At 39.1% G+C, this 26,428-nt stretch overlaps 1 protein-coding gene across 1 annotated transcript in view; it reads right to left on the bottom strand.

Annotated features, from left to right (window-relative positions):
* Positions 1–26,428, bottom strand: part of LOC120443272 (pro-neuregulin-3, membrane-bound isoform) — a 215,830-nt gene that overhangs the window by 23,394 nt on the left and 166,008 nt on the right. The window contains exons 5-6 of the mRNA XM_039621561.1: positions 16,827–16,850; positions 8,256–8,358 (exon numbers count right to left, since the gene is read on the bottom strand). Of these exons, the coding sequence (XP_039477495.1) occupies positions 8,256–8,358; positions 16,827–16,850 (127 nt within the window). The remainder of the gene's footprint in view (positions 1–8,255; positions 8,359–16,826; positions 16,851–26,428) is intronic.

Raw genomic sequence — 26,428 nt, 5'->3', positions numbered from 1 at the left:
CATCTGAGATAAGGAGTTATTGGATGCAGTTGAGTGCTTTAAGAAGTAGTGTTTATTGCCCGAGTTTCAGCTGTGTTGTATCTGGACGTAACAGTGATGCATTAAATTCATTTTTAAGATATGAAGATTAACACAAGACTGCAGTTACAAGCGAACCTGCTGATTGCGTCTCATATCATCCAGGCTACTTCTGCACTTAGAATCAGATTTAAATGCAGACGTGTGTTTTGCATTATGATATAGACTTTTGATAACTCAAAAAGTTGAGTGTAGAATGGATGGAGGGACCAACACTGAATTTTTAACCAAGTGCTTAAGTACAGGTTGTTAGCACATGCTAGCAAGCTAGTCAAAAGCTGCTGATTTTTACATTGTCTTACCGCTTTTACTGAAGTTGAATTTATTAGGCTAATATGTATGTTTAGGGACTGAGTGAGATGCAAATATTTTCAATTTGGGTGGCTTAATGGTTTCATATTATTTAAAAAAAAGTTAGATTTCTAGAGAGTAAGTGCTGCTATTAGCTAAATGAATGTGGATCATGTTTAGGCTTCTAGATTTTTATCCCACTGAATCAACATCTAATGTGAGTGATTACTCTTATGTGTTTATACAGCTATGAATACATAATAATAGGAGACACTGACATTTCTGGCTGGCTCCAATCCATCCGAGTGATGTTCAGTTTAAATTTAGCTTCTATATGACAATCTAATAACGTATGCACGTTGACAGAAACTGTTAACAGGTTTTATTCCTAGCAGCAGTATTAAAATGTCCAACAATATGCCTCTCATAAACACTAGCACACGTGGTATATTCATGCACAGTGTAACCTTTGTCAGTCTCCAGAGTAAATCATATACACCATCATAAGTTCTATACTGTATATTCAGTGCTGGCATTTCCTTATTAAAGGTCAGACAAACAAAAGTGAAGGCTAACTGACAGTTTTCAGGTCATTTCTGTTATAGCTTTTGATTTGAATCGGTGGTTCCAAACAGATTCAGCTCCATCTCTCACTCTGGTATTGATTTTTCGAAATGTATCGATTAATTTTTACATCACTTGAGATTAGTGGATCCTGAAATGGTTTTCTGTTAACACTGCTTTGGAGTTGTCTGACTGTAAAGAAATAAGAGACACACCTGCTGGCTAAAAAGGCCTTTAACCTCCCATAGTTGCTTCCACTCAAAAATCCATATCAGTTCCTCCTTAGCGTGATATTAGGCTCCGAGGTTTTGTTCCAGTACAACCTGTATCGAGTTCCTCAGTGTCATAATTATGTTTTGCAGTCATTATCTTGAGATTAGCAAGTCTCACTTGTAACCAGTCTATAATTTTGCTCTAATTAATTCAAAACTGGAGCTTTGGCACAAACAGCTAATTATAACAAGTCTGAAAAATGATGTCTGCTCCCTTGCCTTTGTTTCAGAAATGCAGATCTCACCGAGTAGTGTTCTACAGGTCTCCTCTCGGACAACAAACTAAACATATGTAGCTGCTAATTGCAGCCCAAGATGTGAGAATTTTTAGGTCTCTTTTCCCCGGCCAGTCGAGTCCAACAGTAATCTCAAGAGTTCTCAGAAACATTATGTGCAGCAGCATTTTCAATATTGTATTTAGGACGGAACAAAGGAGGGACAGATTTAAGTCCAAGTTTATAAAGAAGTAACTCCCGCAACTGAATTTATGAGCCTGGCTTACTTTTTAAAGTATCCATACCATCCTTTGTGATTCCTAAAAGGATCTATTTTCTTCCCTTCCAACCAAAACACTGGCTCCCTGGTCAGGGAGAGTTGGTTTCTAAGATTTCCCTGGAGAAGGACGAGAGGAAGAAACTGACCTTCCTGAGAAGCTCTCTACCAGCAATATAATTTTACCTGATTTCTCTGTGATTGGTGATTAAAACACTAACAGATGTTTATATTATGAAACTTGACTTGAAGTGTGGATTTGGGAGACAGACACCATCTCTACTTTTAAGATTAGGCTTAAAACTTTCCTTTTTCCTAAAGCATATAGTTAGACCTCTCTGCACTGAATCATACTTGTTATTAATCTCTGTCTCTCTTCCACAGCATCTCTTTATCCTGTCTTCCTTCTCTCACCCCAGCTGGTCACGGCAGATGACCGATGAACCTGGTTCTCCTTGAGGGTTTCTTCCTGTTAAAAGGGAGTTTTTCCTTCCCACTATCGCCAAAGTGCTTGCTCACAGGGGCTCATATGACTGTTGGGTTCTTCTCTGTATGTATTACTGTAGGGTCTACCTTACAATATAAAGCACCTCGAGGCGACTGTTGTTGAGATTTAGTGCTGTATAAATAAAATTGAATTGACTCCATTTAATAGTTTCTGCATAGATATGTTGAACTGTGACTATTCATTTGAGATATGTTCTCCTTACATTAGTAAAAAAAATTGAATATTACAAAGAATATCTTTATAACATTCTTTGCAAATACACTGAAGTACTAAAGTCATTGACAGCCACATTAATTAGTTTGACCCTAATCTTGCACAGACACAGAGCTGACTACATGACAAAAGGTTTAGAGGTAATCAAGTTAGAGAAAGCGGAATAATTAGAACTGGAGTAGCTGAAGGATGTGAGCCGATTTGGTCCATTCATCTGAAAGAACCTCTTCTGGTTTGCTATTCTGACCAGTAGACATTAAAAATCTACTTGATTTTTTACACCACTTACCCAAGCATGTGCAATTAGACTGACCTGGAGCACAAAAGCTCTGTATCACAACTTCATTGTGTTGTGCCAGGGGTATGCTCATTACCAGATGCAGCTGATGAAGCCTTTACTTGTCCTTTGTCAGACACTCTCTGCTGAATGACAGCGACCTAATGAAGTGTTTACAAACTGCCGCATGCTAAGCTTCTATCCTCTCCACCTCTGAGGCCCTTTAATTATATTTTCTTAGAAGGAGGCTGTGACATTTGGTACACACTAGTTTTGGAAAAGTGTTTACTTAATAGGAACGGTCCATTATCTCTTCTAAAGCCTTCTCGCAATCTGCTCCTTTGCTTGCCGTTTTAGGATCCAAAAGGGTATCAATGCTCTTTGTCATAGATCAGCCTGCATCCCTCACTGTTTGTGCAAAAGAGAAAATTTGGCTTTGATATCTCAGGGTGGCGTTACAAAACTTATAATAAAATCAGGCTCAATGACAGTATCCACCAATAGCACAACATATTTGCAACCAGCCTGATCTCCTGAATGGGCCACTGACACACAGCTAATACTAATAGTAGCTCTACTATATTTCTTATTCAGCATTAAATGATCATAATCCTTAAATTATCTGATGGTTGGAATGGCTTTTTATGCCTTTATTGCAGAACACAAGTAGAGAGCAACAAAGAGACTTAACTCCTAAATAATCTGCTACCCTTGTTTCTTCAAAGAAGGATAATTAGAAAAAACAACTAAGTACACCAGGAAAATTATGTCTGCATTAGAGGAATTCTTTACATTCACATCCTCTGCAAACACACACACATGCAGGAGTCTCTTGTTGCAAGGCAACAGTGCTGACTACTGATAAATCATGCTGACTTTTTGCATTTAGTCCCAATGCAAGCAGTATTTTAAAGCGAGGCAACTTAAGAACCTATAAAGATAATCTGCCTGATAAAAGAAATTGCTTCTGATGAAGTTATTTAAAGAAAAAAAGTTTGACTCCTTGTTAAAAATTCTCAGCACTGCTTCCACTCCACTGTCACCGCACGATATGGATTAGTTCACTGTCAGCGTATGTGCGCTGGGGAATGACTCAGCATTGTGGCATACCACACTATGACTCGCTTCATGACTAGTTGTGATGTAACACAATCTTGCTCCTGTCCACACACATCAGATCCAAGGTTAGCCCCGAGAAAACGACTTCAGCAGAAATGAAAACAGTCTGCTGGTGTCAAACTGCACATCAAATACAGTATGTGCATTTTAAGACCAGAGAAGGTCAAACATCCAAGTTAAGTAACGTTGAGCAAAACATATTCTGAATGAGGTGGGACTTAAAGGGTACAAAGCTTAAGGCGATCTATTCTAAAGTTTTTGTGTTAACTCTGACTTTCACCAAGGAGACTGAAGCCTACCTCCATTTACAGACCACGAGTTCATATTCTTCTTTAAATATTTTAGTCCTGCTTATAAGTTATTTATTACATAACCATGATTTTACTTTAAGCACCTTTTGTGCAATTAAAAAATATATACATGGCGGTGCACATAATGTTGCAGAATGGTTAAATATTGATGTTCTCATCTCATGATAGATCGGAGTTAAGTTTGGTACACTCTGTTTTAACTGCGTAGCAAAATCAGGACGTTAGAGGAACTTGGAACTTGAATTTTGAGAAGATAAAAACATGACTTTATAATGAGTGTGTAAAATTAAAGGAGGAATTGCTACTAATTGATCATATTATGACACAAGCTCGTGGACTGTTGTTGTTGTTTTTTAAGGTTAAATGTTGATTATGAAGTGGTGAGTTTCAGAACACTGATGGATTAGAGTTCATGTTAACTTTGAGAGGACGATAAAGCAGATAAGTCAGCAGTGATGGATATTACAATGTAAAACACACTTAATGTCTCGCTGTTATTGTTTTAGCATGAAGTGGGAAATCATCTGTCTTTCATGTAGCTGCACTTTTATCGGGATCTTTTTTCTCGGTGTGAGAAAACCTTTGACTTTATCTTTATTCAGGTCACTCAGATCCGCTCCCTTGCTCCTTCATCCCAATCTGTATGCATCTTCTCCATTGAACAAGCAAGTTCCCTGACTCAATTATGGATTCACTGAAAGCGCCTGTCCATCATCGCTTGATCCGATTATCTTGTTGTCAGGCTGCTCACTCACTCACATCATTATATTACTGAGGAAAGCCTATGGAATTACAGTGCCATCTATCATAGCTTGCTCCACATACTCTGAATGGCATACTGCCATTAGAACCAGATGTTTAACCCATACTGTTGAGATTCCCTTCGCAGGGGATATACATATAAGACTATTCATTTACCAATTACTGTGAACACATTAACTTATACCCAACAGAAAACAGGCAGAGAGTAGAGAAAGGGCTTAAGCCACATGAGCTGACCTTTGGGTGATAACAGGCTATGAATATGTGTATGTGCATAATGAGCTTTACAAATTGTTGCAAACACCCGGTCTGGGATTTCATCCAAGATGCAGGATGCCTCAACATGTTGCCTTGGTTTTCACTAAATTTACAAAATGTCTTTGTGGACATGTGGTCTGACCACACCCAATAGGACTTATTACCACATGTAATAATAATATTTTGATTTAGGGACCAGTGGCAGAATGTAGCATCAGTAATATTACTTAAAACGTTTGAATGTCAGTCATTGTAGACACTTTCAAATCAAAAGAAAAAAAAATCTAAATTGCTGGTTGTGGTGAAATTTCATGTCACTACAGCCAATTTACTTGTCAATATATTAAAGGAGAAAATTCCATGCCACACAAGCATGGAAGGGAAAATGCTGTCACTCTAAGAGCTGAGTAATAGTTCAACTGCACTTCTTGTAATTTGAGTCTTTCCAGTGTAGAATTGAACTAAATTTATCTGTGCTGAATACTCACCGTAAGCTCTAACCTGGGTTGTTTTTGTGTCACAAAGCCACTGAAACACTCTTTATGATATGCAGAGATCTGCTTCACAGGGGAGAGACTGACAAAATGTCATATTTGATCCTGTTTTTCTGTTGTGTTGGACATCAACTACATTATTCATAGGAACAATCAGCAATATAAGTTATAGATATATGTTTTGCTTACTTAAATAATTAAGAATCATGTGACTAAGTACCATTTTCAAATTGTAGCAACCAACATATCTAATCTGCTTAATCAAAAACAAGCACACCTGAATTATCAGCAGTAATTGTGTTTTATAACTCAGGAAAACTGAGGACTCCTGCAATGTTTCTGTTTGGATATTTGTCAGTGAACATATTATAAATGCATTAAGTAGCAACATATTCACAGCTTGCCAAATACTTTGAAAGTTCTCTGCTTAGCATCCAGAAAACCAGTGTTATTAATGACACGCATAGTTACTGACTGAGCTGCAGCTGCACCCCTGTGCATGCTCGCACTGCCTGCGCCAGCTAGCAACAGCCAAAATGCTGATGAGCCATAATAGTCAGAATAAAAGACAGAGATCGCTTCCAGGGCTGAAAAGTGAAACTAATGCAGAAGTGACTAAAACCTGCATGCTTTAATGGCTAGCAGGGGGTAGGATGTCTGGTTGCATAAAGACTTCCACTTGTGCAGAAGTCTATGATAAATAGCTTCATGAACTCAGTCTCTAATTTTTGGTGATATTCAGTGAAAGATTAGGGGAAAATTATGGTACAGAGTATACAGCACTTGGCAGTGACATGCTGTTAGCCAATGAGTATCTTAATAACATAAGTCTTTATCCAGTGAATGCGGGGTGATGTGCTTGACTGTGTGCACTTCTTCCTGTCTATACCCACCTCTGTCGCCCTTGTGAATCGTGGCACATGCCAAAATTAACTATGAAACTGCTGGTGTGACCTGAAAGCAGTATAACCTTACCAGCGTAAATGGAAAGAGACACAAACCTTTCTCGGTTTTTAGCCATTTCAATGGTTAAAAGGACAGGGCTAAGGGAGAGATGCTATACAACCTTGACAAGATGAGACTTTCTGCAGAAAACTTCCATTTTCAACTTCTTCTTCTTCTATAGCAGTGGTGATGTTTTGTCCGAGTGGTGACATCTAGCATTCAAGAGTTTATTATAGCAAGTCTAGCAAACCTCAAGTGTCGGTATAAAAGGTGATGGGGCCATGGTGACATCATAGATGGCACACAACACAACCAGTGGATGCTCCGTGTTTGGAAGATTACATCGCTTCATCAGTGCAGCATCAATTTCTTTCAAACTCTTTGAAACTAAATGGAAATCCCTTCATGTACTGAATGCCCTGCTGATCCAAGCCAATTTGTCCATTTTGGGCTGGAGGGCTTCCAAAGATAACGGCGTGCTTCCCTGTTATTGTTATTGCTAGCAAAATATGATTTGAGTCCACATCAGATTTTCATTTTATTTCTGTGAAGTCTGTGTTGGTCTGTTTGCAATGGGAACCAGAACTTTTATTGGCTTAGTGATTAGTGGTCTCCATTTTTAAACTAGTGCTGGCTAGTCTGGCTTTCTGTTGCGTGCCATGTAGAAACAAAGTAGAAGCATTAAGCCAAAGCATTTGGGACCTCGGCTAAATGCATAAATGCAACAGTTTGTGGGGCAAATATGACCCGAGTCTTTAACAGAAATGAATTCAAGTCTAGAGGCTGTTAGATGCATCAAAGAGGGTTGAAGAAAGTCTGATTTTTGATGTTACTTAACAAACCATTCACACATTAGTGATAAAGAGAGCTTGAATACATTAAAAATAACACCTGTTAGTGCCCACCTGTTATGTAGTCTGTTCGCAGTTTGTACTGAAACATAATTCCTAGGAAGATAATGCTTAGAGGTGCAGATTCACACATTATTTGTACAATTATGAAATAACCTGTCGCCTCTAGTTCGAAGTTTGTAGATTTTAATGCTCATTAGCAGTACACTGTAATATGTTTAAAGTTTACTTAGTGACAGTTCATTTACAACAAGCAGTTTTACATGACTTTCTTCTTCCTTCCTTTTTACTCCTTGGCATATGACACAGTCTGACCCGATTTTATTGATTTTATTGTTTTGATCTAATGTGCTGATTTTATTGTTTTAAATGTAATTCTCATCATTATTTTTATACTATTTTATTATTGTTTTTGCTATTTATGCTAATTTTATTTATTTTAATGTCATTTTAATAATTATTTTTATATATATATTTTATTTATTTTTATATTTTTTAACATGTTCAATGTATCACTTTGGCATGTCAAGTGTACAGCACTTTGTGTTCAGCTGGGGGCTGATCTGAAAGTGCTATATAAATAAATTGCTTGCTTGCTTGCTTGCTTGCTTCCTCAAAGAAAGATTTGTTCACTGATTCACTTTGTTGTTGAAGTGTTGTTCCCAGGTCTCAGCATTTAACTGTGTGAGTGCAATTTGAATATTACCTACAGGAAGTAAGTAATAACCCAATAAGTATGCTGAATTTAAAAAGATTCGAACTGTAGTTCTAACAGCCATTTGTAGACTTTATGTGCGCTGTTGAGAGTTTATTTTCTCACTTGTTGCGGCAGTAGAGGGCCATGCACAGCGTTCCCAGGAGACTAATTGCCATGGCGATGGAAGTGATTGACAGCACCTGTCTCTTATACACCTCTTTGCTCTCTGTGGAGAAATAAACAGAGGAAGAAGTCACATTAATGTTTGAACAATAGACCCTTGGGGAAATAAAGCTATAGATCACGCACGTGTTTGCTGATACGTGTTTATGCGAGAGACCGAGGAAGGGAGAGAAAACAGTGGGCTGTGCATCTGTGCGAGTGTGTATATCTGCAGATATCCCACAGTCAATATTCACACAGTCCTAACCATAACGCAGAATTAAACATGGGTTTGAGATTTGCACTTACCCATTTTTAATTTCTAACGGTGTTGTTTACAGCACCCAAACAGCCATTTTAAATCATCGAACAAGCAGTTGTGGTGCAACAGCTCTCTCAGGCTTTTTTGTATCTGTCTTGCAGATTCTTACAAGTGTAATTACTTTTGCGTAAACCAAATAAAATTGAAATAAAACAGCAATAAACAAACACGCTTTTACAACTCCCCAGCAACACTTGCTATTCTTAGTTACCACACAGCCTTTCGGCTCATTTTATCAGCTCTCCCACATAGAGTAATGGTCCGATAGACACAAGACACTGCTTTTGAAATGGATGCCACATGTAATGGAGCCTGAATACATGGAGACAAGAAGAGTTATGGTGCGGAGGAACGCCATTAGTGGAGAAAAATGGAAGCTGTCTTGTTTGTTCCGAACAAGTAAATCATAGTTGCCTTCAGATACATTAATAGGCGATCAATCAAGTTTTATTTAGCAAGGCTCAGACCTTGGAAAACAATGACGATGACAGGTGTTGAGGTTTTACGTTGAGGTGATTGAGACAAATTTTCACCATGGATGGGCGCGAATGGCCACTTTAGTGCAAAAAAAATAATCACCACTCACAAAAATCACAGCCGCAAGCTGAGGAATAAAACCCAACGCAGCTGCAGCCACTACGTTTTGCTCAAGGGCATCCTGACAGCAGTCAGCGAGGGAGAGTGTTACTAATTCACAACCACATCAATATTTTTAAGCCTGTCAGGGAATTTAAAACAGGGATCTCTCGGTCCAAGCATTTCACAGCAGCCTTTAAGCTATTGTGTACCCCACAGAAATCGCACAACCGGTCGTACATGCAATATATCATTTATAATCCCTAAAAATAACAGATGCTGCAGAGCCTATTAGTGTCTTTTCGGTACATTTTTCCCTTCTCCTCTGTGCCATTATTTCTCTCCCTCCATCTATGTCTAAGTTATGTCCGGGGCCAGTGCTGTTTAGATGCTGCTAATCAGGCTGCAACAGATTTGCTCATCGGCTATAATTATGTCAGTAGAGGGAGCTGGGGCACATTAGGTTGGCTGCAGGGAAGGCAGAGCAACAGACACGGAGGCAGGAGACCAAGAGGAAAAGGAAAGGTGAGGAGAAATCAACCAGCCAGGTGTTAGGAAGGAAGGAAGATTGATTTTTATCTGATAAATCCAGCGTATTGACTGATCTGGCAGCCACTGTTTAGCCTTTTCAGAATTTACAACATGCCTGAGGAAAAGTGGGTGGTAATTAATGTGTGTAGGGACAGAAATATATGAATACATGCATACACAGCTATGAGTTGAGTAGAGAAATGGACAAAACTTCAGTATATCACATACTGTCTGGCTTACATTTACATATGCATACAGCATTTCAAGTATTTGGTTAGTCATAAATATGTTTTCGGCTTGTCCAAGGTCACGCAATACCTTAGATTCCCCTCCCACGTGCTTATTTGGTCACACTAGCTGTACACACACACACACACAAAACAAAACACCCTCTCGTGATGTGAATTAATCATATGGCTCAAGAGAGGGAAAGTATGTTCATGTTCCATCTGTGGAGCCGTGAGGTCACATCTTCTATTACTTTCCACTTGAAACCTCCACTTCTGCACCGCAGAGCCCTGCCAGCCACTTATTCACAGCCACATTATAGAGAAATATGATCAATATTTTACACGAAAAGTGGCAGCGGCAGTAATATAGAAGGGCTGCTGTGACCTTTTTTGTATGTAGTCATATACATTCATAGCGTGTTTACAGCTGCTATACACTCCACACAGTTGAGTGTGCCAGAAAGATAAGCCGGTAAGAAATGGAAGAGTTGGAGAAATACAATTTAAGTGGGCTTATGTGAAATAACTGAATGGGAAAATAAAAATGAAAAACTGTGCGCATTTCCTACTTAAAAACAAAACAACTCAGGTTTTGTGAGCCGACTCTTTCAATGATTATCCAAAATGATTGAGTTGTGCTTTATTACGAGAAATGATCAGCTCTCTGCTACATCATACAACATGCACACCTATGTCCTGAAGAGCACGAATGCTCAAAATAAGCACAAACAATTACAGTGCAATCAAATAGCGGGTGACAGCACAGTCACAGACACTCTCACACAGAGGAGACTAAAGTCTGGCGACAGAGAGAGGTGGCATTTTGACAGCATATCTCTCAGGCATGCTGACTCTGAGCCCTGATGAGATGGCTGAAGTCTGCCTGGTGGAGTTCATGACATATAAACAGAAACGGTGGACAGTAAAATGCACTTGGCAGTTCTCCAGCACACACATTTCCATCAGTAGTGGCCCTCTCCTTTGGAGTGCTTTTGAGCCAAGTCCATTAGGATCGACTCAGTTTTCCCCTCAAAATCACTGAAAGTAAAAAAAAAAAAAAAAGAAGCTCTTGTGCATTAAGAAATTTCAAGTTATTTTTTTTCTATCCAGGCAGTGTTTGCACATTGAATCTTACACTTATTTTAGTGACAAAGGGTGCCAGATTTGTGAGTAATTCAAGGATTTTAATCTAATACTGAACATATGGACAAGTCAGGCAGCTGGCAGGCACCAACACTGTCAAGGACTGTTACAGATATTAGGTGAAAGATTATTCAGTTGTATTTCATTTGTACAATTATGGAATAAACTGTGGCCTGGAGTTTGAAGGTAGTAGAATTTAATGCTGATTGGCAGCACATTGAAATCAGTTCAAAGTTTATATTGTTGGAGAATTTGGATGATTGATCGGTCAAACAGTCAGTGTTGGCATACTAGCATAGAAGCTACTGATCAATCAGGTTTTGAGACTACCAGAAATGGAGATAATAGAAAAGATGGACTTGGCCCCTTTATGTTACTCATTGGTTTGTAGACTTTTGCTGTGAAGCCTCAACTCTACCGTTGTGTTGTTATGTTGTTGGAGAGAGAAGTGACCATTATTGCATGAAAAGTTCCAATGCAAGTTATCAGGAAAGGCTAGCAAATATGACTGAAAATGTGCATCTAGACACTGTATGGTAGCATTGCACATCAAGCTAATAGTGCTAAGTACAATAAAAATAAAATACTAGAATTTCTCTCATGAGATCTGCAGCACTAACTTCTTGGATGAACTGATGGGACAGTTAACTATGCAACAAACCATAATGTTTGTCAGACGACACTCCAAAAGACACCAATACCACAAACTAGGCGTAGCAATCCAGTTCAGCAGCTTGAATTTTAGCTTATGTGACACCTCACAGACCCTCTAGGGCAGTGTTTCCCGACCACTGGATGTGCCACGAGAAATGATCAGGTGTGCCGTGAAAGATTATCGGGTTCCACCTCATTGGTACTCTAAGCAACCAGCATGAGTAACGGGCAGAACAATTACATTCTCTTCCACTGTAATAAAACTTCTTGCTCCAATTAAATGGGATGCCAACTGCCAGTAAAACAGAAGAAGATGAAGAAGAAATTACATAGTCATGCTGCAAGTGAGACAACGCAGCACGTAATAGCAATAGATAAATATTTAAAAAAGAAAAAGTAGTCAATCTGACCTGGATCCTGGAGAAAATTCGGACCCAGATGAAGGCCCGTGCATGAGTCAGAAGAAAGAAAGAAAAAGGTATACTGGGGACAAACCAAAACAATACCTGGTGTGCGGCAAAAAATTATCGATATTTTTGGTTGGTGGTGTGGTGTGTGATTTTTCTAATGTGAAATATGTGCCGTGGCTCCAAAAGGTTGGGAAACACCGCTCTCAAGACCTTCACCTGTTCCATTTTAAGCATTAATAAAACCCCTGTACATGGGACATAGGAGTCGACGGAGACTGACTCGCAGTGGCCATTCAAGCAACTTTTGTCATTGGTTCTTGGCTTCATCTAAAACAGGTAAAATGGTACCAACCTTGAGACAAAGCTGCAGACTGTTCACCAACAATACAATCAGAACAAACAATGAAAAAGAAAAAATGATTTAAATACGTTTAACACACAACTGTAGATTGATTCATTTTCAAAAGCCCAAATAAATTCTGATATTTAAAGGTTCAGCCTTATGAGAACGTGTTTGTATGTATTTGGTTCCATAATGATAAGGTTAAAAAACGTTTTTATATCATGATGTACATTATGAAGGACTTTATTCCGTTTTGATTCTTAAGTCTTGATACCAGATTTTTCTTCATCTTATGCTCCACATTGTTTTACCAAGTTAGATCATTTATTACGAGTCCATGCCTATGACAGCTTGGTTGCCCATTGTCACGGGCCGAGACGGTTACATAAAGTGCACAAAAAGAGTTTGTTACTGTCAAAGCGCGGCATGAAAAGATGAGCATTCTGATACCAACGATGCTCTGTTTATCACATGCCCCCAGTCTAGGCCAAGATAAATGTCATGATCATTAGAGACTGACATGAATGGATGAATGGGAGGAGTGACATAAGAAAAAGCAAAGATCAAAGGATGCAGACAGAGAGGGTGGGATTATGTTGCCATTTCTCCGCAGCTCTGAGCATTAGAATTTCCATGTGCCGCAGCACAGACTGCTGATGGTGGATAAAACCTTTATTATGCAGGTCTGCCGTGCTAGAGTAAACATGCTCTCTTGGCTGGTCACGCTTCTTTCCTCTATTACTTGGATAGCTTTATTCACCCATTTACAGACTGAATCTATTTAGGTGACTGGAGATATTGTTATCGCTGGCAATTTTCTTTCTTTCTATCACTTTTTTTTCTTGCTTCTCATAATATTCTCTCCTGTCCCACAGCCTGGAAGATGTTACTGTAGCTCAGTATGTGCTGGTAGTAGCCATTCTTCTGTGTGCTGCCCGCCGTTTGGCTTCTTACTGGCACTAAAAAGAGAGATCTCATCACCCCAGCTTTTCCTGGCTCGTCCTTCTAGTGTGGCATGAAATTGATTTTAACAAGCACTTTGTTTAGATCCAACATCAAGCACCAGAGATTCTTTAACCCTTCAAATTCTCATGCCTCAGTGCCTGAATGCCATGTTTTTGTCTGCCTGTTTGTTGGTTTACGGATAGATTTGCATGACAATTTTACTAAAGGCTGACTTCAGCACAACTAAAGGATAATTAACTTTGATGAATCTGGATGCTGAAGCTTTTTGGAAGCATTATTCATCAGTGTCAGATGATGATAACAAATAACAGGGCCAATTTTCCCATGGCAATTTTCTTAAAAAAATATGGGATTATTTATTTTTTTTTTTTATAACTAAAAATTCTCCAATCCTGAACCTATAGGAAAAAAGGTAATGTTTCTAGGAGCAACACCAGTTTATTCAAAAAGAGCCAAGTTGCACCACGAGGAATTCAAAACCCTTCACAGAAAATCTCAGTATAATAAAAATAAATGAAATTGTGACGCTGCCTGATTGAAAAGGGATCTCTGGGAAGACACCGGAGTGATTGCAGTTTCTAAATTCCTCTCTGTCTTTCTTCCCTTCTGTTACTTATCTCCTTTCTATTCTGTCATACCAAACAACTCGGGCTCAACATTTAGCATTCTCAGTGCATTTTAGTTCACGGCTTGCCAAAGTTGAGTGAGTGATTTAAAAAGTTCTTTTTACTTCACCAGTTTCTATCACAATGTGAAATAAATGACAGAAAGAAACAAATGCGTCCAGCTAGGTCTGTTCGTCTTTGCTAACCAGCCTCCTTCCAGCACAATCACTCGACGAATCCTCTGGATGGAAATTGAAAATCAACATGACTTAAAATACATCTGCTGCCCTTCAAAAGTAGCTGCTTGTAACACTTTCTTCAAACATTGATTTACAATTCGGTGCAAAAGCTCAGTCATATTAGAAATATTGACGACCACATGATTGACTAACTGGATGCTGTCAAATTTGATCCACTTCTGTCAAGCAGCACAGAAAATATATTAAGAGCAAAACTGGATCAAAGAATTCCTGAATGTGGTCTCGGCTCAGGGCTTCGGGCTGTGATGTCCTCGGAGGAGAGATTTCTCCTTTTAACCTCAGAAACTGAGTCTCTTGGAGGGGAGAAGTTCATCTCTATAAAACAGGCACAAAGCTTCAAGTTATCTGTAAAACTAACCATAACTGGATTAAACCCCACATGTTAGTGTTTACTTGTTTGTATGGCAAAGAATGCCAAGTCTGACCAACACATTCTCATCTTGGGAGTCAAGTACTGCCGTTCTGTCAGCAGCTGCTGGCATCACAGAGACACGCTGGCAGAGGCAATATTGGACACAAAGAGATAAAGGTTCTCTTTTAAAAGAGTGACAAAGTCTGCCTGAGGGGTGGCAGTTTCAAAGTCATGGGTTTGTGAGTCAGATCCTGTCATGTTTTGGGTGATTTGTGTTTTGCACTCATGGACTTCTTTTACTTTTGCTCACTTTTTACATTTGTTTTCAGTCGCTGGTAACATTTATGGTCTGGAATAAATGTGTCGCTTCTCCACAGTTGTCAAATGATGCTTACGGCTACCCCATGTGTTTAAATGTGACTTCATTGCTGTTTATAGTGATGCCAGTGACATCTGGTATAGGTTAGGGCCCAAGATTACATACTTTTTTATCCCATCTCAAACACTAATGCCTTCATGCTAGAGCTCCCTGCAATCCCTCAAACCCTACTTGAATGTTAAATTTACAACAAACAAAAAATATGTTTATTTATTATTAAGGGTGAGTTTCTCAGCAGCAGCTGAGATTGTTTGTTTTAATCCTCAGATCAGAGCCTTTTTGGTCAAATGGTAGCTATAAATCATCCTGCTGTTGATGCAATGTGTCTTAGACTGAAATAACGATTTGCTATCACTTGCTATTGACAGAAAGGATGGGGCAGTTCAAGTGACAGTTTGTGGTTTAATCTACTATGTAAAGTATATTTTCTCACTTGCATTAATGACAATAATCTGACAAAGACAGTTACAGTAGGTCTGTGCATTTCTTTCCTTCAAAGAGCTTCCAAAGGCACAGACACTGACACACCAGGATTGAGTGTGGGAGGTTCTTATCTAGCCGCTGCTTAACACAATGCCGGGGGAAGACGTTGGCAGGACTAGAGACGTCAGCTCGGCAATGAAAATGTGGCAGCCTGAACAATGTTGCAGAGGCATAAAACCTCTCGCTGAATATAAATGGGGAAACCTGCAAGATAGCTCTGTAGAAAATATCATCTGTCACTGCCAAGTTTGCATAGTCTAAGCAGGTTTTCTAAAAAAAGCTTTACTTCGTTTGACTGCTAAGGCAGTGATCGGGCAGCTGAAAGAGAAGCAGCAGTGCTTGTTCTTGTGAAATTTTACTTTGAGCATGTAGATGCTGTAAAGCCAGACAAGAGGAAGGGCATTTTCCTTGATAACATAGAGATTTTTTTTTTAACCTAAACAAGATACATTTTGAGAGAGAGCGAGGGGCTCTGGTTAACAAGTTTCATGTCGTTAACTAGCGCTTTTCAGCTGTGATACCCGACACAGAGTCCGCGAGAGCCAAAACCGGGAGCGAGCAGCTTGGCGAAGACGAGGTGGAGCCGCTGGCATCTATCCTTCACAGCCTCGCAGCGTGTGCATGGGAAACGCACACTAACATTCAACACACAATCGCTGGAAGGATCTCATCAAACTCACATTAGGGCTTCAGACACACACTTTGAGCATGTGCCATGCATGCGCACACATACCCACACATACTAATGAGGAGTGCGACTGGTAGCGGTGCCAACATCACAAAAACTCCCTCACTGCACCCTGCCCGCCTCTCTGTTCTCACTGTTTCCAAGGAGACTGCAGCACATTGGTATTCTGGAGGGACACTTCATAAGCAATTGTGAGAAAAAGAGAGAGATAGTGCAAGAGAGAGAAAGAAAGCAGAAAGATAGAAATGGTGCGGGGAGTAAAGATACACAAGTACATATGTGTAGGGAGAATAAAAACAGATTAAGACAGCGTGTAAAAATACAGTGCAGCACGCACGGTTGATGGCTGCGAATATGTTAATGCATAACTATAGATATATTTGTATTCACCACAGCTTTCCTGATTACATTTCAAATGATGTCACAATGCCGTAAGTAATTAGACACATCCAACTTATGCCGTTTGCTGGCTGTTATGAACAATTTGTTCTGTATCTGAGCCCTCAGAGTGTATTGTTTATCCAATATGAAAAGCTGTGATGTTTACAGTTATGACTCAGACAGATGCAAGACAAGAAAAGCTTCCTTACCCATAAACTCGATGCCCAAGTGATCTGTTGTTTCACGCAGCAGGATGGAAGAAGGAGAGAGAGAGAGAAAAGAAAACAGCTTTTATTAAGAATCGCTTACAATAGCATTCTGTGTTATGTGTGTAATTCATCTGTTGTCACAAGAGGTCAGAAGACACATGTTAGTAAAATTACACAATAAATGACACACATGCGTGAGGACCCTCAGAGATAATAATGCTGGATCTGAACTAACCTCGTGCCTAAAGGCCCAGAACTCTTTCAGTCAGGTTCACGCTATGAGCACCGCAGTTGTTTGAAAAAGTTGATGTTATATCCTCCCCCAGGCACAAATCAACAGTTATTAACATTTGAACTGATGTCTGATGACAGTATTGAGGGCTTTGCTTGTGTTTCCTGAACCCTGTCAGTCAAATCAGATCAAACCACAGACCAAAGGAATCCTAAGCGATAAACTTGGCTCAGAGATTTGAATCTGTCAGGATCACTTTATACTTTTTTTTTTTAAGAACAGGTTTCCTTGGTGGAGAAAGAACACTTCAGTAGCCTCACATATAAATGGTGTTATTTACTGTCATTTTGTACCAATGAGAACCAAATCAAGCACAGATCTTAGCAGAACTACTACAGCTCACACTGCTCCAGTTCTCAGGCTTTCCTTGCAGACTAATATTTTCTTCATCCCTTCATTCAGATAAAATGCTTTCTAATCTTTTGCCTACAGCTCAGATTTCTGACCTTGACATTTCTGCAGACACAAGTAAAATCGACAGATGCTGGAAAAAGGCTTCAAGGCCACCAATAGAATCCACTCGTTAAAAAAAGAAAAGGCCGTCAGCTTGACTTACAAGAGGAAGAGAAAAAATTGCTATGAATGTTCGTCTAGAGCCTAAAACTGTCTAGCTTTGACTCTGAACAAACAAATTTTGTCGTCAGCAAATTACGATAACAAATATAGAAAAGTGTGACTTAAATCTTTCCTGCCTGTTGCCATCTCGCTTTACAATTGCTCCACCTAAAGTACACAACACAGTACTTGTACACCCTTAAAATCACATCTTCTACAAAGAAAATTACAAAGTCAATATAAGAGTGTAAACTATATATATATTTAATTTTGTGTAATACATTGGGATATTTATAATTAGAGGCATTTGTATTTATTTTGTAACTTTGTTTAGTTAATTGTAGAGTTAATTACTAATTTTTCTATTATCTAATCATAGTTAGAAAATGTTAACCAAATCACAAGACACAAATCAATTAAATATGAATTTAATTTAAAATTTCAGTCTTCAGTGTTGATTTCTACCAAAGTACTGACTTGACAGTAGCACAAAACCCAGGTTTAGTAACTTCAGCTGTTTTATATGTTACACGCTGCACTGATAGAACTTATTAAATACAAGGTCTATTTGACTTTTATTTACTTTAAATCACTCACGCTGTTTTCATAACACTAACCAAAGTACTTTCCTGAATCTAACCACTCAATTCATTCAAAACCAAATAGTTCTGTACCAGTCATGCTGCACTTAAGTATAAACCAGAGAAAGAAATTAGTTGTATCAGAGTGTATTTAGAGGAAAAAATGCACATTTATACACATAAAAACATCACAGCCAACCTGCGCACACCTGTGAACTTTGCAAAGGAATAAAAATCAGGATGAAGTTCATTCACAAACTTGAGCTCAGATCAGCTGATCCCGCTGCCAACCCCCATCTGCTATTGGCTGATACAGCTGACACATGCAGCTGGTAAATATCACGTTAACAAAAGCTATTCAAGCTTCTTTCACTTTCTGACAGTCGACTTCACAGAAGTGGAAATTTCAAGATTAAAGTTGAAAATGTCTTTTGAGAAAAAAGTCAAAATGTGGAGTTTACAGTTGTTGTTGTTTCAGGACAAACTGCCATGGCTGCCATACCTTCTATATGCTCCTCATCTCACTACCACAAATGAAGGAAGAGGCATGAGGAGAGAGGATTTGAGGCAGCAGGCACTAACGAAACCAGTCCTTGCTTCTGAGCTGTCATTTTAAGACAATGTCAATGTAGAATGAGGAGTGCACAGCTTCTTAATCGGTTCATTGTGTTTTTTTAAGAGTACTACTGCTATTTATGATCTCTGTCAGATGAGCATAACAGTGTTCATGACAACAAACCGTTTATATTCAATTCCTAGTGTGACACAGTGTGACAAGAATGCACACACATAATATATTCTTCTTCCTTTAGTCATCACACCCACAAATGTTGAAGGGTAGAGTTTGATCGTAGATATGATTTCCTTTTATAACCAACACAACCAGTGAATAATAAACACACGTATTTGTAAAATCCTTCTACCACCATGCTTTAAAGATTCCAGCTGTTTGGCACAGCTGTTTTGTATGACATGTTTGAAAAGACTTTCTCAAGATGCACCTGGTCATCCTCGATATCCTCGTCTTACAACTCTTCTCTCTATTGATTTCTCCCATCTCCAGATACATTTTAGAGCCTGATCCCGATATCCATCTTAAGACCTAAGCACAAGAGCATCACAGAGGGTACCTGACGTCTCCTTTGTATGCAGCTGTCCAACAGCACTTTGGCACATGGCTTTACACACTTTACTGACTATCTAAAGGGAGGGACTGCATGTGTTTTTAAATATATTCCAAGCTCTTTTCTTATAGAGAGAACGACAGGTACCTCATTCTCTCTAGTATTTTTGTCATGTTTCTTTACTAAATAAAACATGAAAAACAATGATGCACAAGCATGGTTTGTGATAAAACATGCTGCATTCCTGTAATTTTATGTCAACTTTCATCCTGTAACCCTCAAGGAGTCTTCTCCTGTCAGGCTTCTTTGCACACAGTTTTCTTTTAATGCCGCCTGCAGAGATGCAGACTTATGAAAGTCTGCATAAAGGGCTTGAAACGTTTCTTGTGGTGCCCTTACACACTTTGACAGTGGGACAGTCCTCATTGATTTACTGTAACAGTTTGGACACTGAGACTGGGCTGAAGAGCTGAGACGTTCTTGAAGGTAATTCACAGAGTGAATGAGGATAGAGGATAGAGGAGACAAGAAGGCAAGGAACAGAGAAATGAGAAAAGCCCTCTCTTCATGCGTGTCTGTCTGGGTGAAGTTCCTGAAACTCTGACCAATCAACTGGCACATCTGAAACTCATCCTCTCCTTAAGCTCCAGCAGTATTTGAACCTTACATTTCAGCCTCTTCAGTCCTTCTACATGGCGCTGACACTGCGGCTGAACTAGATGTAGTCTCTAGTCACAGTCTGCAGTCAAGTTGTCTCAAAGTTATGCCTTCTTTCTGTGTCATGGGTTGCTCTCCATTGTTCATCAGTGTGCCAATTGCCTTGCACAGCTTTCCACCATCATCTCTTCCTGGATAAAGCCTGCCTGTCTGACTCTCTGCTCCAATCAACACCCACCAGCCAGCCTTTCTCTACGCTCTTCCCACTGGTTCTCCTGCCAGCTCTAACCAGCCGTGTACCAAGCCTCGTCTGCTTCCACTCCAAACTATGGCTACTGATGCAATTTCACACCAAAGGTGGCCAGTGTAGCGTGATTCCATTAGGAGTAAAATAATACAAAAAGATCTGTAATTTTTAACCATTTCTGTTTCTTATTTACAACTTTGTGCTTTTAAAGAGCAGAATTTCTTATTTCATCCCTAACAATCGGTACATGACTTCGGTAAAAAAACACAGCACAAATAGTCAAGTAAAATGACACCTCTGATTAGATCCAAATTCAAATGATCACTCTCACACTGCCACATATTATATGAGGATCGCAGACAGGAAATATTCCTGTCACCGACTATAAAGACATAATCTGAAGGAAGTGCAGATGTCTGTGGTGTCACCGATGGCTTCTCTCGCACTGACAGTGACTTTATCTCCTAAGTGGCCCTGCCCTACATCTTAGAGTGGGTGAGCTGGTCTTTCTAATGCGAAAATCTCTGTCCAATCTGCCCCCAGTCTTATCTGGCAATGTTAGCACAGATGTAAGCGGATCATTTTTCACTTTGCCGGTGACCCAGAGACCTCTCTCCAATGCCTTCTTGATTTCTCCTTTCAAAAAAGCCTGTGATGCAGGACACGAGGAGGTGAACGAGATAAACAGTGCAGTAAAAGCTTTTGGAATAAGCTGCATTTTACCAAATATTTGGCAACTGTTTTTAATTCCTAATTGGACATCAGAGAGGTTTATTTTTTTATTTATTCTTTTTTTTATTAAAAAAAACGCACAACGTTTTTCTTCATTTGCAATTTTAGATGGTTAATCTCCATTTCTTTCTATAATGACACAAGTGCACATATATTTTTAGCATCAGTGACCTCGCTGAGATCTGCGCAGCTACAAGAAAATGACAGTGTGATCTTTTCTTTGAAATTCTGCACTTTTTCATCCCTTTGGGTAGAGCTATAAGCGCTGTTGCTGGGTTGGAAACTCAATTTCCCATGGAGCTCAAAGAGAAGAGACTAACACTAAAGCTGCCAAGGTTTGGGATTTCATTTTCTGTATAGCTTGGTTGGAAGAGTATATATCAGCACCAGCACTGTCAGGATATAAGACTTAGTTCCCACTGGGACTGGCTATACTCAAGATGTATGCACTTCTGCTACTGTAAACCACATTAGCTGGAAGAACTCACAAGGTGTTGTATGTTAAATACTATGCTCTGCAGGAACGGCTGCACCTGATGTCACATCTGATCGGAACGAGACATCTTTTCATTAAAAAAAAAAGAAAGAAAGTCATCTCTAGGAAGCATTGTCAAAAAGAGGAGCTCAAATATTATTGTAAAACTAGTATTGTCACTCAGTTCTTTTGATGAAGCCTATAACTACTGAACACTCACATTCAAATATCTCCACTAACAGCAAAGATTTCACTTTCAGCATATCTTAAATATCAATATTCATATTTAGTCCAAAGCGAGGGAGACACAATCAAAAAATGTTGCTGATGTGAAAGAATTGTGAGGCTCCAAAACATTGGCCCCCTGTTGTAGTGTGAGAGAAATTCACAGCTGACTGTTGTAACAACCTTTCATATAAAGATAATTGGATACATTTTCTGATCTTCATCTTTCAGTGTGATGGCTCCTACAACCTGCACCTATTAACCAAACAACAGAAATGAAGAAACTTCCAGCTGGTATCATCATCATGCAAGTAACAAATGTAACACAAAAAGAGATTGCTGCAATCTCTAGATTGAGTTTGTAATATTATCTTACAGTTGATAAGATGCACGTCACAAAACAGGGCTTGCAAAAATCTTACAACGTAGAGACGCTGATGTACAACTTCCATATTTGAGGACAGGGAAAAGAGGATGTGAAGGACATCCAGAATATTTTTTGATGAAATGGTCAAAACTGCAAATGAAGGCTGACAGCTGAAAGTACTGATACTGAGGAGGAGGTGAAACAAGACTGACATTATATTATTTAAATCCAGTTCTAATTTTGTTCCCAATGATAGCATTTTGCAAGATTATGATATATACAGTGTATAAAAGGTGAATCAGCTTTAAGATAAAATTGAAATCGTTTTTAGTAGAGGCAAGAAAAGTACAGTTTTTCTAAAAGATGTTAAAATTCCACAGTGCAGGTGCTTCTTATTTTCAAGAGTATTATTTAAACACAGCCGAAGCTGTTGCTGAACCACAATTAGCACGAGTATTTTTTTTTCATAATTGAAAAACACAATGTATTTGTTTAATTCTGCTAAAGTGCTGCTGAAAACAAAAATGAGACAATGTCCTTCAAGTTTTTAATCCTTTTCATTTGTCGTCTCCTGGGAAAATAAACCAAGCACCAAAAAAACTAAAACAAAAAAGACCCCCGAAAAATGTTGTAAGAAAGTGGAAACTCCCCACTGTGTGTGTGTTTGCAGCCTGAGGAGTAGGCAGGTGTGGGTGGCAGGGAGTCTCCAGCATGTTGCCCCACTTCCTCTCCCTGTGGGCACTCATATGTTGACAGGGATAGTGTGTGTGTCTGTGTGTGTGTGTGTGTGTGTGTGTGTGTGTGTTTCCACCTCTGGAGTGAGCTTCACAATGGAAGACAGATTAGCTGACCTCCACAGGGACGCACACACAAACACACACAGCTGTTTTACAGACTGCATTAATTTGAATTCACTACCATATAGATCATAAGGCATTAAAATAATTTAAAGAATACATTTTGGGTTGCTGATTAATTAAGCACAGGACATAACGGGGCATGAACTCCATGTACACAAAAGAGGAGTGCAATCAGACTATCTTTTATTCCTGAGTGAAACATGATGAGCACAGCCTGGCTGTCTATTCTTCTCATGTAAAAGCTGTGGCCATGGTTGGGTCCTTGCTGTTGGAAAAAAATCCCAAAGTAGCCTTTATCAAAGTAAAGGTGAGTTAAGAGAAAAAAAAAATGATAATAGGATTTTTAATCAAAAGGAGAAAAAAGTCGAAATGAACTCTTCTAGAGTTACTCATCTTCTGATGGATGCAGATTAAAAGCTGTAATACTGTCTGACTGAATGTAACTCATTAGGACACTTTAATTGACAGTTTTAGGATGTATCTGCAGGACTACCTAATTTTCCTCACATCTTAGCCACTGATGAGGGAAATGTCTCTATTTCCAGTCATGTTTCTTGTCGAGCTTGTGACATCTTTCAGGTTTTTTCACTTCTTTGAATACTTTGCCAAAATTCGGGGACTTTGCTGATGTAAAACTGATTTAAATGTGGCTTATCTTCTTTTTAAGGTCATGTTGAGCAGCTCTGTGCCACTTCCAGTGCAGCTGCTATTTTAAGATCTGACCACTTGCACTTGTCCATCTGTGATGTGGGCTGGATTTCTTTTACTGTGTCAGAGTGGTGACCCCACACTCTGAATATCATTTTGGGAAAAACAACAAAGTCATGACGAATCAAATCTGGTAGCAACGTAGGATGGTGAGAATTTTTTCGGTTAGAAAAAAATAGTGTTTTCAGTGTGCTGTGTGCAGAGTGACACACACTACAAATTTGTGTAATGCAAATATTTCATGTCAGATTCTTCGGGAAATAATACTGCAACATTAACAGTCTGCCACTGGGGGATGAAGGAAGTATGCCCCTGGTCACGCTCCACAGCTGAGTGCTACCTTTGGGGTTGGACGCTGGGAACTCTTTCACTGAAAACTGCTGTTTAGTATCTGGGTCATGACTGGAGACCATGCTCTTATCACGACTGATAATCCTCGGCATGAAAATTGATGTTGATGTCTGCTCCCTGCAAGCAGCGACTGTCAAGTTAGAAGTTTATGATGAAATCGTGAAAGCAGAAGTGGATGGTTGAGCTTACTAAAAAAAAGTGTAAGGGATGCACAAAAACACTGTCTGCAAAAGGGAGATTGGAGTTTGTTGTTTTGTTCTGTTAATTTTTAGCATTAACTTAGTAGATTTAGCATTTTGCACTTTCTGTTTCAGTTCGTTACGAATGTGACATTAAGGAAACAAGACATTACTCCAGAACAAGTGTTGCGACTAGTCTCGTGTCGTCTTTGCTAAATAGAGACGATACTCATGCTGCAGTTTGTCCATCTGCACTCCAGTACACACAATATCACAATCTTTATCGTCCTTATTTCCCTCTGTCAGATAAAAAAACGAATTGTTCCACAGATGGGCATGAACGAGCGATTGCATCATATTCATATCTCAGACTGACTGATAGCTTCACTCTCCATGTGTGCAGAACAGAGAATACGCTACATGCTATTTCCAATTAGGGCTCAGCACTCTTTAGAGAGCAGGAAGTAAATTGATATTTGACAGATGGCGGCTCTGTAGGAGTGGAGGGAAACTAAATGATGACACTGCTTTGTCCACTATTCAGCTTTGATGAAATTCAGTATGGATAAGCCACACAATCATGTGATGCAACAGAGACTGGGTTTCTCAATTTGGGACTCTCTTGCTTTGCATTACACAATATTATGTCGTTTACAAGATTTTGCAGGTGTGTGTGTGTGTGTGTGCGCGCTCTGTGGAATGAAAGCCTATTCTTGTGCACAAAAGTAAACACAAAATCTATTCTTTAATGTACTTTGTATAAAATTCTATATTTGTAATATTAACAGAAAGGAAAAACTTCAAAAAAGCTACTTTGAATATAGTAAGAAATAAAAAACAAGAACAAGAACAAAAACAACCCCCATAAATAAATATATAAAAGATGGACATATTCATTGTTTTTTTAAGCACCATCACCGCCATCTTTTAAAAAAATTTTGTTCAGAAGTGATCAAAGGGTGGAGTGCTGATGCTAACTTGCACGTTAGCAAGCTGCATCCGTAGACACAGTGATGTCAAAGTGTGAAATATCTACTAATTGATGCCATATTAATAAGTTATAAGAATTTCAGTCATCAAAAATGGAGCACATACTAGTTGTTGGTTTGGTTAACCACCCAGCTAGCGATGTTAATATTGCTTAACTGCCAGTGCATAAGTTTTAGAATTTACATGGGTAAGTTACATATATGTAAAATTCCCCTATACAAGGGGTATTAAGGGATAAATTAGCTAAAGACACTAAACCCGTTTTGTTTTTTTCCTGTAAGGATGCTAACGTCATGGCTAAAACTGGACACTTTAACATGGAAGTCTAGGGGAATTGACTAGTGCTTGCTCTTAAAACACAACATTATCAGCAACAGGGAAAATAATAGCATTCAGTCTAAAAGTGGTTTACTTGTTTTTTTCAAATTGCTTTCACACATTGCTTCAGATCACAAGTCTGCCCCAGGCTGATGGGAGGCATCCTGTTCACTCGCTACAGCCTGACAGATTAATGGCTGTGAGTGGAGGGTGTTTAAACATCAGCGGACTATCCACTGAATTCCAGTCTTTGTTGAATTTAAATGTAATCTTTCAATGACCTGCTTTATCGTTTCATCATTTGTTCTCTCCCCCTTGTACCCCCTCTTCTTCTGTTGTTTTTACCCAAAGCGGTTGCTATAGTAACAAGGTATGTGCATCTTCAAAAGTGACGGAAAGTCTTTCATCTGAGCAGTCTGCTCTGCATCCGTAAAGAAGAGTGGTCCAAACAACAGGCTGGGGTTGCTTATTTTACACCTTAAACACACTCAGCGAAAACACTGCAGGGCTGAGCAATAAAACTAAAAGTCTTGAGTCATTTTCATTCGACCAAATTGTATGACCTGAATTATCACAAAACCCGTAAAGCTGCCAAGCTTTTTAACATCCTTTAGCTCACTGTTTTGGTTTAACATTTAGTTCAGCACTCACGAAGTAACCCAACAGCTGTTTCACTCAGCAAGAGCTGATTTTTAACTAACAGACTGTATGTATGTCACATTGAAACCAGCGATTGCACGGCAAAGTCGCATTTCTAATGTCTCTGAATTGGGATTCTTGGCCAACGCCTTAAATAAAAACAAACAACCTGCAACAATCACACACACACCTTTACGTTTCAGTAAAATGCAAACTGGTGTCTCTGTATACATTATGTTTAAATACAGGGGGAAAAATGACACCTTCATACTCATCTGCTATAGGGACCAAAACTGACTTAT

This window comes from Oreochromis aureus, linkage group 13 (assembly GCF_013358895.1).
Source record: "Oreochromis aureus strain Israel breed Guangdong linkage group 13, ZZ_aureus, whole genome shotgun sequence".
NCBI lineage: Eukaryota > Metazoa > Chordata > Actinopteri > Cichliformes > Cichlidae > Oreochromis > Oreochromis aureus.
Note: the sequence above shows the minus strand (reverse complement) of the source record. Positions and strands in the feature narration are given on the sequence as shown.